Here is a 13,041-nt window from a genome sequence, read left to right as displayed (position 1 = left end):
TATGCAGAGTTGCGATTTGCTATGGCAATTAGTGGCAAAATGCACATTCCTTAACACTTATTTCAGCTGTAAAGTTAAGCCAGTGAGTGTCTTTCTGTATGCTCCCAGCATTGTATTTTATCTTCACTGATGTCATGTTTCCATTAACCTCCCACTTAGCTGAAATCCCCACTAGGCTTAATAGAATGGTATTACTGTATGAAATAAAAACAAGTCATTAAAACAGCGACTGATTGTCAACTTCGTTTTAATCCTTGTTCAATATACATATCTCATAAGGGTGGCAGTGATAACTCGTTATCTTTCTAAGTGCAATTAAATTAAAAGAGGTTTTAAAAGAAATCTGCTCTCCAAGTTAGCTAATTGTGTCAATTTATTTTCCCTAAAGACCATGATTAATGAAGGCCTTACTTAATTATTATTGTAGGTATAGTCAGTCTATTTATCAAATATATTTGTCATGTATGGCTCAATGAACATATGACCTACAGTGGAAATGGAGAAAAAACTGCATGTTCTGTATTATGTATGCACTAAGTTTGTCATTCATTTCCACAGATCTAAGGGACACATCACAGATTCCAAGAAGCAGCCTTAGGGGTTTTTTTCAGACAAAAGGTCTGCACAATTTCTATTAAAAAAAGAATTTATAAAAACTAAAGTTCAAACGTCTGCTTTTTAATAGTTCTACAGTAAATAGTGAGAAATTTTTGTTGCATAATCCCTCTCTTGTATGTCTCTTAAATCAATGTTTCCATGTATCTTTTCCAGTGGCATTTATTTTTGTTCTAGCTCCTCAGCTGATACTGTGTTCCCTTTCTTTCTGTCTCAACTCATCTGCTGTGAAGCTTCTCATTACTATGATGCTCTAGGGCCTAATGTTTGGGCTGCAGTCCTATCTATATACACATACCAATTGTATTCAATGGGACTTACTTCTGAGCAGGCTTGTATAGTATTGCATTGCTAGTGTTGATTTAGAAGTGACAGAGGGAGACATAAAACAAGTATAACACAACTTGAGAAAATGTTACGTCAATGCAATTCAAAATATGCAGACATTGCTGAGTGCACCTGCTGATAGGAAACTTGGGATATCAATGTGGGTTGATTTTAGGGCAACAGGTGGCTTGTAAGAATACAAAATAATGTGCTGGAAGAGTATACCTAGTTGATTTCCTATTTTAAAAAGGCACACACAGAGAAGAAAACACAAACACACACACTTTCTCTCTCTAATGCATATTAGAACTCTGGGTTCACAACATCTAACTCACAAGTCATGAACTATGAACTACAGTGGTACCTTAGGTTACATATGCTTCAGGTTACAGACTCCGCTAACCCAGAAATAGTGCTTCAGGTTAAGAACTTTGCTTCAGGATGAGAACAGAAATCATGCTCCGGCAGCACAGCAGCAGCGGGAGGCCCCATTAGCTAAAGTGGTGCTTCAGGTTAAGAACAGTTTCAGGTTAAGAACGGACCTCCGGAACGAATTAAGTGCTTAACCCAAGGTACCACTGTATAGATCATGTGGTACAGAGTAGTTGGATACTGGCAATCCAGATTATTTCCAGCCATGAAGATTGCTAGGTCAGAATGTCTCAATACAATTTACCAACCTTAAACTTTATCACAGAGAGTGTTATGAGGATAATCATATTATGCTCCTAAATGTAACTGAGCTTTTGAGGATATTGTGACTAATCTTTTTAGATAGCAGCAGGTAAATAATCTAAAAAGAGCAATGAAGCCCCATTTTATAAAGGGATCCATTTCCAGTTTTACCACCTTTTTACACTCAAATGAGCTCTGTGCACCTGGAGTGCCACAAACATCACTGAGTGTAAGTAAGATCAGGTCTTATCTCCTACATACTGGCCTGGTTCCCAGGTGACATTCAGCCATGGTTTGTTTAGCTTAACTGTGATCTGAATTCACCAGTGCCAACTAACTATGGTTTGTTCGTGGCCAACAAAACAGAACATGAAACCGTAGTTTGAAGTCGGCTTACAAATCTTAGTTTATGTTAACCATAGTTTCTCATTACATCCAAACCCTCTATCATGGCTTAATCCTGGCTTGTTTTGATGCCTTGCTCCAAAAGCTACAGAGACAAAAATGGTTAAAAAAATGATAATTAGCTTAAATAAGTCGTAGTTACTTTGCTCATCTACAAGACATCATGGTTTGTTCAACACACCTTGGTTAAAACAAACAAGGGTAACTGCAGCCATGGAGTCAGTTCAGTAGGGCTTGGATTAGCACCGTGAAGCTAAAAATTAATTTACTAGTTACACAGAAGGCTGTTTACACGTGTTAGACAATGGACCTGTGTATAATTGTAAGGTAAGACCATAAATTGAATAAAACTCACACATCAACCCTAAAGGAAACAAAGCCAACTATGCAGTGAGAAATGCTTGCTAATTTTTATTACATCAATTTGTAATTCAGAGTTGTATGCAACTAAGTAATTCTCAGAGTAGACCCACTGAAATCAATGGACAAGTTAGTAATAACTTAAGACTGCAGTCCTAACACCACTTACAGGGGAATAAACACCACTGAATTCAATAGTATTTCTGAGTAGACATGGTTAGGATTACACTATAATTTAAGTCCATTGATTGCGATGGCTGTAAATTGGGTATGATTTCATTAGATCCAACAATTATTCCTAAAGGTAGGGATAGGGGATAAATTTGATTCAGTTTGCATGGAAAGTTGAAGCTATGAAATTCACACTTTCCAAAACAATATGAGGTATTTTTCAAAATCTGTACTTATCTAAATTTTGTGATGCAGCTCTAGAAGCAAAGCTTATAAAAATGCATATATTAAAGTGTGTGCAAAAAAGGAACATATTAGGAAAAATAACATACAAAAAAATGGTTACATAACTGTGTACAAATTTTTTAGCAGAAACTTGTGCTCAAATACTGAAGAATTTGCAAGAGAATTGTTTTTTTTAATCAAATTGCTGCAGAAATATGGCTAACTGAATTTAATTTGAGAAAAAAATGAGAGACTAAGATCCTTCCATCCCTACCTAAAGATTTCTTTAAAATGCAGTGTGCAACACTGAATACACATAAAACTCCAGCCAAGGTTAAAACCTATATAAACTTCTATAAACATGTACAAATCTATTAAAAGCACCATGATATGGTGCGATCCTTCAGATTCATTGAAACCACTCATCATTTGGTTCATTGCTCATGGCAAACAAGCTGTTACATTTCTGAAAGTTCTAAAATGCTACAAGTATCACATTGAGAGTCTGATTCAAAGCGTTTTTGTTTGTTTCACAAAAATGTAGCTTCAGTATTCCTCTAACGCAAGTCTGCATTGCATAACCCTCTTAAAACAGCAATTATTAACAAACCAAACTACTTTGTGTTACAACTAGTAGGTATTTTATTGATATATAAATTGCTTGTTTTTAAAATATACTCTAGAAATGTAACACATTGGAAAAAAGAAGCTTGTATTAAAGGTTAAGAAAATATCTGTGAAATTTCAGACATAGGATTTTGTTAGAGTCTTTTCAGTACTCACTCCCTGAAGACCACAAACCCCTGGAAAGCCATTTTAAGAAAATATATCTCAGAAGTTGAAAATTGTGTTGATTCATTTTCTTTTGCAGCTGAATGTAAAGACACTTAAACAGAAAACCTCTTTAATGTTTGTTTTCACTCATTGGTAACTAAAACATCATCATCATTATTTTTTAATCCCATTAATAAGTCAGTAACTTCCTATTTCTCCTATCTTTGCAGCAGTAGTCCCTCCTAATAGCTTTGTACCTTCCATCAAATGCTTCCCCACACTTACCCAACAATATAACAAGAAGTCCGGGTTTATTAAAAATGCTTCACTAAGGCTCTATCTCTGCTCAATGTATGTTTTGCCACTGAGCTTAATCAGAGCCCTGCCCCCTTCAAGAGTAACAGTGCAATCGTAAGCTTGTACTCAGAAGCAAAATGTTTAGGATTGCAGCTGGGAAGAGCAAGCCTATACTCCGTAACTCCTAGGGAAGGAAAGGAGGGGAGAGAGAAGCACCCCGGGGAGGTATAGAAGCATAGAATTCCACTCATCTTTTGCTTGCTTGGCCAGCAGCAGTCAAGTCAGAGGCAAATGAAAGAGACCTTCCTGGACTCAAGCCCCCATTGCAAACACAACTGAGCAGTTCCCAACCCACTCAGCCATAGAAGCAGAACCATCATGGGGCGTCTCCCCTCACACACATACCACTTCCAGATTCAGTTGTGTATACCAGGAGCACATGGGTTGCCCAGGAAGTCCTATATCAGCCCACCCTTTGCTGTTAGTGCCAAAAGAGCCACTGCCCCCCCGAGACCTGATAGCATCCAGTTCCCTACCTTCAGTCCCATCCTGAAGCCCAATCCTACTAAGGGGAAAGGCATTTCCATCCACTATGCCCTAGCAATGGAAAACAAAAAACAAAAAAATGAATGTGGCATAATCATAGGCTTTATTGAACAGCATTTCAATAAAGGAGGAGTGGGTGGGGATGGAAACCACATAGAGGGTTGCCAACCAGTCATCCAAGCAGAGCTCCTGTGCCTCAGAAAGCAGCACAATGGTCAGCAGGATGGTGGCAGGATCTGTTTCTTTCATGGCTCCAGCTCCACATTAGGACACTTACTTGACTACGTATTGCATAGCTGGCATGGCGTTGGCGATGAATCAGGAGCTTGTCTAGTGCAAGTGGGCTGGCACCCATAAGGAAGAACAAGAATGGGTTGGGCCTCCTTCCTGGTCCACTTGGAATGCAAAGTGGGAGAAGGTCCTTTACAGCAGTCTATGGAGAGCAAGGGAAGACAGAGAGCAATAAGCAATATGTAACAGATGCAACGCAAAGTCCATGAATGTGGGTGCACAGTAGATGTTTGTGGGGAGGTGAGGAGGAAGAGGGAGTGGGAGTGGGGTACCTGAGTTATTGGCCAGAACTCAGTCTCCTTCACCTTGGGAAGGGAAGTGACTGAGGCCATACTCGCCCTGGTGGGCTGCAGTGCAACTCTCTGTGTGGAGGAACAGCTTATTCTGCTCCGTGTGCCCAGGATGTGTTCCTGTCAGGCAAAAGAGCTCACGAGTCTTTGGCCAGCAGTGGTAATGGCTGGATTGGAGTGTTTGCTTTTGAGAGTGACTGCTCCTGCCTGTTTGGGGGAACCAAGCATTACTGCAATACAATATAGGCAAGGCATCCATACGCAAAGAGGGGGAAACTGTTGCAGAAATTCCACTTTGTAGGATGGCTGCTATCTCAGCTCGCTTACCTGTGTGGAGTGCTCTGTTCTTGCAGTTCCAGTTGTGGCAGTGTAGTGGGAGTTGCAGGTTGGTGTTTTTGTCTGGAGTCCTAAGGTGAAGTACCTGTTAGGATCCTAGATAGAGAAGTGTTAGCAATGTGCTCAAGTCCCTCTGTCTCTTCTGGAGACAGGCAATTTAATGAAACACTCCCTGTTTGTTCCAAGTGCACCTTCTTTATGTTTCCCATCACCAGAGTTTCCCCTATGTGTACATGATCTGAGTGAGGCCTGAAAGATATATGTCTATGCTAGGTACCCAGTTATCTTATTTATGATCTCTCTGTATGCTGTAACTGAGTGCTGATTTGCACCATATCTTACATGCTCTCATAATGATGTGAATGAGGAAGGAGATATACAGCAGCATGTTTCATGTTCTCCTGTTGTTGGTGGTGGTGGTGCTTCTTCCCTATCCTACAGATAATCCCTCTGCCAGCATAACTGAAGGATAAAATTGAGTTCTAAAGTACTTAGCTATTTTAAGTACAAGTGGTAAAGGCAAGGCACATTTCCGGTATGAAACGCTCCTATTTGTGAGTATTGATTACTTGATTATTAGTGTTAGTCCAAAGTGGAGGTGTGGGTGGATGTATAAGTAATATGTGCCATAGGTTTGGTATATCAGCAGCAGCAGCAGCAACACTATATATCCACAAGAAATGCCTGCTAAAATGCTTAATATTTTCAGAGCCTAAGCTTTAATCATTCTCACAGCAAAGTTTCAGAGAAGATGAATATATGATAGCTTCCTTCAGATATCTGACAGGCTGTCATGCAAAAGGTGAACAAAGAACAGGGAACGAACCTCAAATGGGTGGAAATGGCAGGGAAGCAGATTTGAACTAAACATTAGGGTAAAGGCTGTTAAATAGTGGGGGAGGCTGTTGCGGGAGATGGTGGCAGCTCCTTCCTTGGGGGTCTTTACGCAGAGGCTTGACAACAATCTGACAGGGTTGCTGTAGTCAGTGGAGGCTGGCTCATTAGGGCAAAGGGAGCACTGAACCACCAATCTCAGTCTTCTCTGCTATTATGCTTACAACCAGTCACAGGGTAGCTCTGGATATCATTGGCTCTGGCTGCTGGTTTTAATGGACCCTAGCCACCAGTGGCTGAAGTTGCATCTGGCGTGGCAGGACCTTCACTGAGTTAGCCTAGATAACCTCTGAAGTCTCTTCCATCCATGTGAAGCCAGGCTGACTATTAGTGCTGCATAAATCTAGGAAAGTTGCCTTTAAAGCTTACTTTAGCATTTCCCGATCCTAACATTGCTTTGCACTTATCTAATGAATTTCTCTCTCCATTTCCAGCTCATGCCACAATGCACAGACCACAGAATTGTAGAATTACCAGGGTTTTGTTTTGTTTTGTTTTTAACTTTCTGTGCCTTTTACAGGTTCAGGACAAAGGAGAGGGGAAATCAACAGGTACAGCTTTTCCCTCCCTCTGTTTACTGAATCAGGATGGGGAAAACCAACACACGTTTCATGTCTCAGCTACCTGTAGCTGTTCATAGCAAACTGTTAGGAAAGGAGTTAGCCCTTAAGAAAGTCTCCATTATAAGTAATGGTTGTTAGAATATAGGGACAAGAGAGAGCATCATTAGCAATTACTCAAATTAATTATGTTTGTATCTCACTTTTCCTCCAACAAGCTAAGTGCATCTCCTACTCCCCACTCCTACTGTCACTACAACCCTATAAATTAGGGTTAGACTGAGGGCAAATCCATATTGTAGTTTAATGTTAATAGTAAGCTTCCTGTACCTCCATTAATTCTCCATTACCCATATTCTCTAAATCACTGCCTTTTCACACTTCCCCCTCCCTCAGTCCATATTTTCTCATGCTCTCTCCCTTTTTTGGAATATCCCTGGTATGAGAACATCTGGATTGAGGGAATGGAAAGTGTAGAAAGGCAGGGATTTGGAGGTGGATGTCATGTGGTCAATGGAGAATTAATGCAGGTACAGGAAACTTACTATCCTCATTAAACAGTAGTATGGGTGACCCCTGAGAGATGAAGGCTGGAAAAGTTATCTCAGGAACTTCATGGCTGAGCCATGGCTTTCTTAGCTCAAGTTGTACTTGAACCTTGATTTCTTTGTTATAAGTGCAACACTTTATCCCTATATCTTTGGGAGAAATCAGAAACTAGAAATGTCAGCAGATCACTTATGTTGTTTGTGGAATGTCAAGGATTGGTCAATTAAGATATAATATCCCACCTATCAGGGGGAAAGAACATTGCATGCAGGAAGTTCCAGGTGCAATCCCTGGCATCTCCATCAGAATGGACCAGGTTAACAGGTGATGAGAAAGACCTCTCTGCCTAAGACTCTGGAGTGCTACTACCTGTTATACAATACTAGGAAAGACAAACCAAAAAGTAGCAACCGGTATAAGGCAGACATTACATGAGTGGTTCACACACCATCTGGTATTTTACAAAAAAAAGATGCACGCAAATGAGAATGTATCTAACCTGAATAGTATGCTTCTCTCAAACAACATGCTCTTTAATGGTTCAGTCAGGAGTGAATAGAAAAAGTGCTGGTGCCAGATTCCAACTCACCTTCCCAATAATGATAGAGAAAAGTAGAGAGACTGATGCTCAAGTGTTGCTTGTTCCCAGGGACAGCAACAACTATATATTTAGACTTTAAAGCAGGCTTCACCAGCCTGATGCCCTCCAGCTGCTGCTGGAGTGTAACTCCTATCAGCCCCAGCCATCACTGGACACATTGGCAAAGGCTGCTTTAAAATGACATAAATATACATTCTCACTACATTTCCGTATCAGGGAGGAAAAGCAGAACTTCATTTGAGTTTTCCCCCCTACTACATACTAAAGTTATATAAGGTGATATATTCATTTGCAAACTGAAGTTGCTGTGTATTCATAGTAATGGCCTGATCCAATGTAGGTTCACTCAGGAGTAAGTCCCGCTGAGTTCCATGGATTTACTTTCAAGGAAGCATTACACAGAACTGGGTTTGCAAAATCATAGCACCATGGTCCTAAATGCATTTACCTGGACAGTAAATTCCATTTATTTTAATTGGAATTTGCTTCCAAGTAATTGCTTAGGAGTTAGGTGTTAAGTGATGCACAGCAATTTTAATTCGTAAAATCCTATATTTCATTATACATAGTGTCACGCTATAAATTTCTGGAGGGCTGAGGTACAGTTAGTGCGAGTTACGAATATTTATTCTGTTGCATAACATATAAAGATACTTCACCATGTACTGAAGTAATAAGAGGTATGCATACTGCATATAGAAACCTGCAGTTTCACAACCTGTACAAATGTGATGCTGCTTAATCGTGTGTAGTGTATATGAATTTACACACCCGCTCATCCACAAGAATAAATGAAATATATTAATAAAACTTACACTTTGTGAAACAGCTTGATATATGAAAAAATATTTTCCTCTACATACATTAGCCCTACTATCCTTCCTGCAATGGGGCTCAACACCAAAGGCACAATGCATCAGAAATCTGTTATGCACATCCGTGATTGAAATGAACAAGAGCAATGCAAAAACACCAACATGCTCTTCAGTAGCTCCCATTCATTTTGAAGTGAGCATGCACAGGAGAAAAACCCTATGAATTGCATTTCCATTTATTCTATTTATTTATTAAGAAATGTGCATCACATTTCAGATGCCAGAGAGAGAGAGAGAGAGAGAGAGAGAGAGAGAGAGAGTTGTTTGTTGATGATTTACTGAAAATCATGTGGTATTTTAGATAGTGTTCAGGCACAAGGAGCCTACCATTGTAGGGAATAGTTTTCAGCAAAAATGGTCTAGTTGTTTTAGACATCTGCTTGTGACCTTTTACCTGCTCACAGAGTCCTGAGCAGCAGGCATTTCAGCTAAATAGAGGAGAAGATGATAAACAAATGGATTCAGCAATATAGTTGCCAGGCATGTAAACATGGATGACATTGCTGCTGTAATCACATTAGTTTGTAGAGTGCATTAACAATAACATCAAGACTGATCAACTAGCCAGGTCAGAAGATCTTTGAGGTGCAATGCAAGCAGGAGCAAAATTCACTGGATATCACTATAGAAGGGCATCTCTCGCTCTCTCTCTTTTTCCAGACTATATAAACAGGGTTCCATGGGTAGGAAGTCACCTTGAGGCAATGCAATGCAACATCATCTCAAATCACAGAGTTGCACTTTGAGTACATGGAGGGGGGGAGTGTTAAAACAAAATCCATTTCCTTCTTGTCTCCCTTCCCCATAGTGTCCCTCTTAATTGGTGCATATGCCGTGTGAGACAGAGGTAGTGTATCTGTCTCACACAGCATATATACCAATTATGGGTGAATACATCATGTAGTCTCTGCTCTCATTCCTAGACCTTCTACTGTCTACAGTACAGCCTGAAGGTTTATTGCCTCCCCCTCTCCATTTCAGAAAGACACCTCAGTTCGATCACCTCCATCTAGTCAGTGTGTCTTACATTCTCCCCTGCCACTATTTTACAGAAGGCTAGGGTGAGCGAGGTCAATATGATACATTGTCATCATCATCATTTTAATCTCCTATGAGGCTGTCCACATTCTGTCTTCTCTGTGCAGGCAATATAAGAAGAGAGCAGACTGCACTTCCCATAGCATTCTTGATATTTATAATATAGCAACACACACATTTACTGGCTTTGCAATTGAACACATTGAGTGCAATCCACCTCCCACTTAATTCAGTGGCAAAATTTCCTACTGATTTATTTTAATGGAATGGGATTTCACCCACTATCAGAAAAGCTAGGGGGTGGGGAAGTTGTTTTAAATGCAGAGCTATTATCTAAAAAGGATGCATATATATTCCTCTTATCCCAGCCCCAAGACTATTTCAAATGCTTTTGCCATTAATTAGTAAATATTCCACCAAACCCCCCTCCAAAACTTCAATGGGTATTTCAAAATGCAAATCTATGCAAGGTGAAATGTATAATATGCAAAATCATCCCCAAGTGTTTATGCCATGAACCATATTTTCTGCCCTTGGAATCTTGCACACACGAGGTCTAATTTTCAATTACTTTCTTGATTTTCCACCTTTTGAATTCACAAAGCGTTCGTTCCTTCTGTCACACGAGCTTACCTTTATGGTCTGTTTAGCAGTGCAGCTGCCTCCTGCATACCAATTTAGGGGCTGCAAAGACAACCTAACAGTCCTTGATCGCAGCCTCGCACCTTCCCAATCACACATTGATCCTGTGTGCATTTTAAAACCCTACTTTTTTTTTTTTTAAGAAGACAGCAGCAACTAACGCTTCCTCTCTTGCTCAGACATCTACTTCTATGTTTCTTTAGCACGCAACCCCTTCTCCCCAACTCCCCATTTGTTGAATTACAGGTAAGATGATGCAGAGGGGCCAGCGCAGACACGGAGAGGCTACTTCGCATTTTCTCCAGATTTAAGACCGCAAGGAAAACCATCGGGAGACCACACGAGTAGAGGAAGAGCTGACCAGGGATCCGTGCCTCCTCCCCCCCCCCCCCCCGCCATCCTCACACACAGACACTTAGGGTGATGCTGACTGTATGGAGAAGCAGCAGCCCAAACAGCCTGGTACTGCAGTGCTTTCTGGAGGATCAGACAGACAGCTATTCTCATGGTTAAGGTTGGGTCCCCCCCCCCCCCATTCAAAAAATACAACAACCCACCTTTGTTGCTGCTGCAAATGATTGTTTCAGAACTTTTCTCGCCCCCATTTGTAAACAAGATGCGTGGGGAAACTCACCGGGTCGTCCTGATCTCTGTCTGAAGGTCAATCCCGGGCTAGCTTGGATGGCAGTTTTCCTCGAGGGGCTCCGGGAGGCTCGGGTCCGATTCCTGGCCCTTCTTTTCCTCCCCTTTCCCCGCCTCGCGTCTTCCCTCCTCTCTGGCCGTCCTCCCCGATCGGTGTGCGGCGACCCGAAGGCGCCCCTCTATTCCGCCTTCCTCGCCCAGCAGCCTCGCCGCCGACGCTCAGATGCCATGGTCGCAATCCACATCGCGGCAGATGTACCACAGGATCACATAGAGGATGAGCAGGATGGCGAAGATGAACAAAGCCACCAGAATCGCCTTGGTCACCGGGGAGATGAGGGACTGCATGACCCCCGCGCGAGAGCCGCCCGAGGAGCTCGCTCGCCAGTCGGCAGCCCGCGTCGGAGAAGTGAGGCACAAGCCCGCCCAGGACGGACCAGACAGGCTCTCCTCTCCCGCAGAGGAGGCGGCGGCGGCGGCGGCGGCGGCAGCCTCCACACCGAAGTCCCCCCGTCGCCTGAAAGAGCCCCGCTAAAACCCGGGCTGCCTCCGCATTGGTTCGTGCCAAGCTGAGGAGGCGAGGGCGCGAGGCTGAGGCGCCGGGCGAGCGGGCTTCCCTCCCGCCTCCTCGTCAGGGCGCCCGGAGAAGAGGCAGGCGGACTGGCTGACGGACTGACCCCGCGGGGCTCTCACCAGCCGGCGCTCGCCCGCTCCGGCAGCCGCGGCCGCAGAGAAGGGGCTGGGGAGCTGAGGGGGCAGGCGGCGAGAAGTTAGCCCGCCCAACGGCGCGGCCATGGGCGCCCCGCGCGCGCCGCCGGGAGGGCTCCTCGGTGGGTTTTGGCGGGCTGAAAGAAGGAGGATGCTCTGCCCGCCCGGCGCGCGTCGCCTTCCCTTTCAGTCAGAGGCGGGCTGAGGTGAGGCGGCGCGCCGCGGGGCGCCGGCTGCTGTTGCTGCCGAGCGAGCGCCTTCAAAGTTGGGCGGCGGCGAGGCGACAGCCCGCAGGTGGTGATGGGGACAGGTGGGGAAAGCCAGGCTCCTCCTGGGAAGCTCCGTGAGGAAAGCCATGAAAGGGCAGCGCCAGAAAGCGGGCGGCTGGGAGGCGCGAGCGGCGGAGGGCGCGCGCCTGGAAGTTCCTTCTGGCCGCCCCGCCGCGGTGCTCCCCGCCTGCGTTTGTCCGAGTGCGTCTGTGCGCGCTTCTGCAGCGGAGGCAGCCGGCTCGCCGCAGACGCGAGACCCGCCTGATTAGTATTCCGCCCAGCAGCGCGCCTTCGCTCTTTTTCCCGCCTCCTTCCCACTCGCCCGCCCGCCCGCCCCTCGCGCCTCGTCTAGTCCTTCCTCTCCCTCATACCGCCAGTGTAGCCGGGGAAACCTCGGCTGTCATTGACTCTCTCTCTCTCTCTCTCTCTCTCTCTCTCTCTCTCTCTCTCTCTGTGTGTGTGTGTGTGTGTGTGACTGTAATTACAAGGGAGTATGAAATGCTGAGGGAGTGAGGGAAAGGGGGGTTGTAAAGGACATGCCCCCCACCTCCTGCTTAACTGACGTCTCCCCTGAGAAGCCTGAGGTCTCCCAAAAAAGATGTGGAGAGTCCTGTCCTCTCCTTTCAAGGGGGCAGAACGGGGGTTCACGCTCAGGTGAGAGTGGCAGGCGAAAAGGGCACCACCTCCGGCCGCCGAGGAGAGACTGTCAGGCTGCCACTTATGCGGAGCGTGCGTGCAAGTGGAGTTTAGGCGCGCGCGCGCACACACACACAGTCGCCACATGTTGACTGCGGCAGAGAATGGCTCCCTAGCAGTGCTTTTTTCCTGGGGGGACGCATACCCCTAAACATTTTGTGCACCTAAGTTTGGCCTCATTGAGGGGCAGTATTTCAATATGAGCAGGAAAATGAGAGTACCCCTAGACACATTTTTTTTAATAGAAAAAAGCAC

The 13,041-nt window shown here is 44.2% G+C and overlaps 1 protein-coding gene across 4 annotated transcripts in view; it reads right to left on the bottom strand.

The window, feature by feature from the left end:
* Positions 1 to 11,786, bottom strand: part of ZBED1 (zinc finger BED-type containing 1) — a 142,213-nt gene extending 130,427 nt beyond the window's left edge. For 3 of the 4 annotated variants that reach the window (XM_081001333.1, XM_081001332.1, XM_081001334.1), the window contains exons 1-4: positions 11,029 to 11,091; positions 5,304 to 5,408; positions 4,673 to 4,828; positions 4,386 to 4,446 (exon numbers count right to left, since the gene is read on the bottom strand). In XM_081001333.1, the coding sequence (XP_080857459.1) occupies positions 4,386 to 4,446; positions 4,673 to 4,828; positions 5,304 to 5,408; positions 11,029 to 11,076 (370 nt within the window). In that variant the 5' untranslated portion in view covers positions 11,077 to 11,091. The other variant, XM_081001330.1, reaches the window with a different exon arrangement.
* Positions 11,787 to 13,041: the final 1,255 nt, after the last annotated feature.

Source organism: Podarcis pityusensis, assembly GCF_964106645.2.
Source record: "Podarcis pityusensis genome assembly, chromosome: 4".
In the NCBI taxonomy this organism is placed as follows: domain Eukaryota; kingdom Metazoa; phylum Chordata; class Lepidosauria; order Squamata; family Lacertidae; genus Podarcis; species Podarcis pityusensis.
The sequence above is the reverse complement of the archived record's forward strand: the minus strand, read 5'-3'. Positions and strand labels throughout refer to the sequence as shown.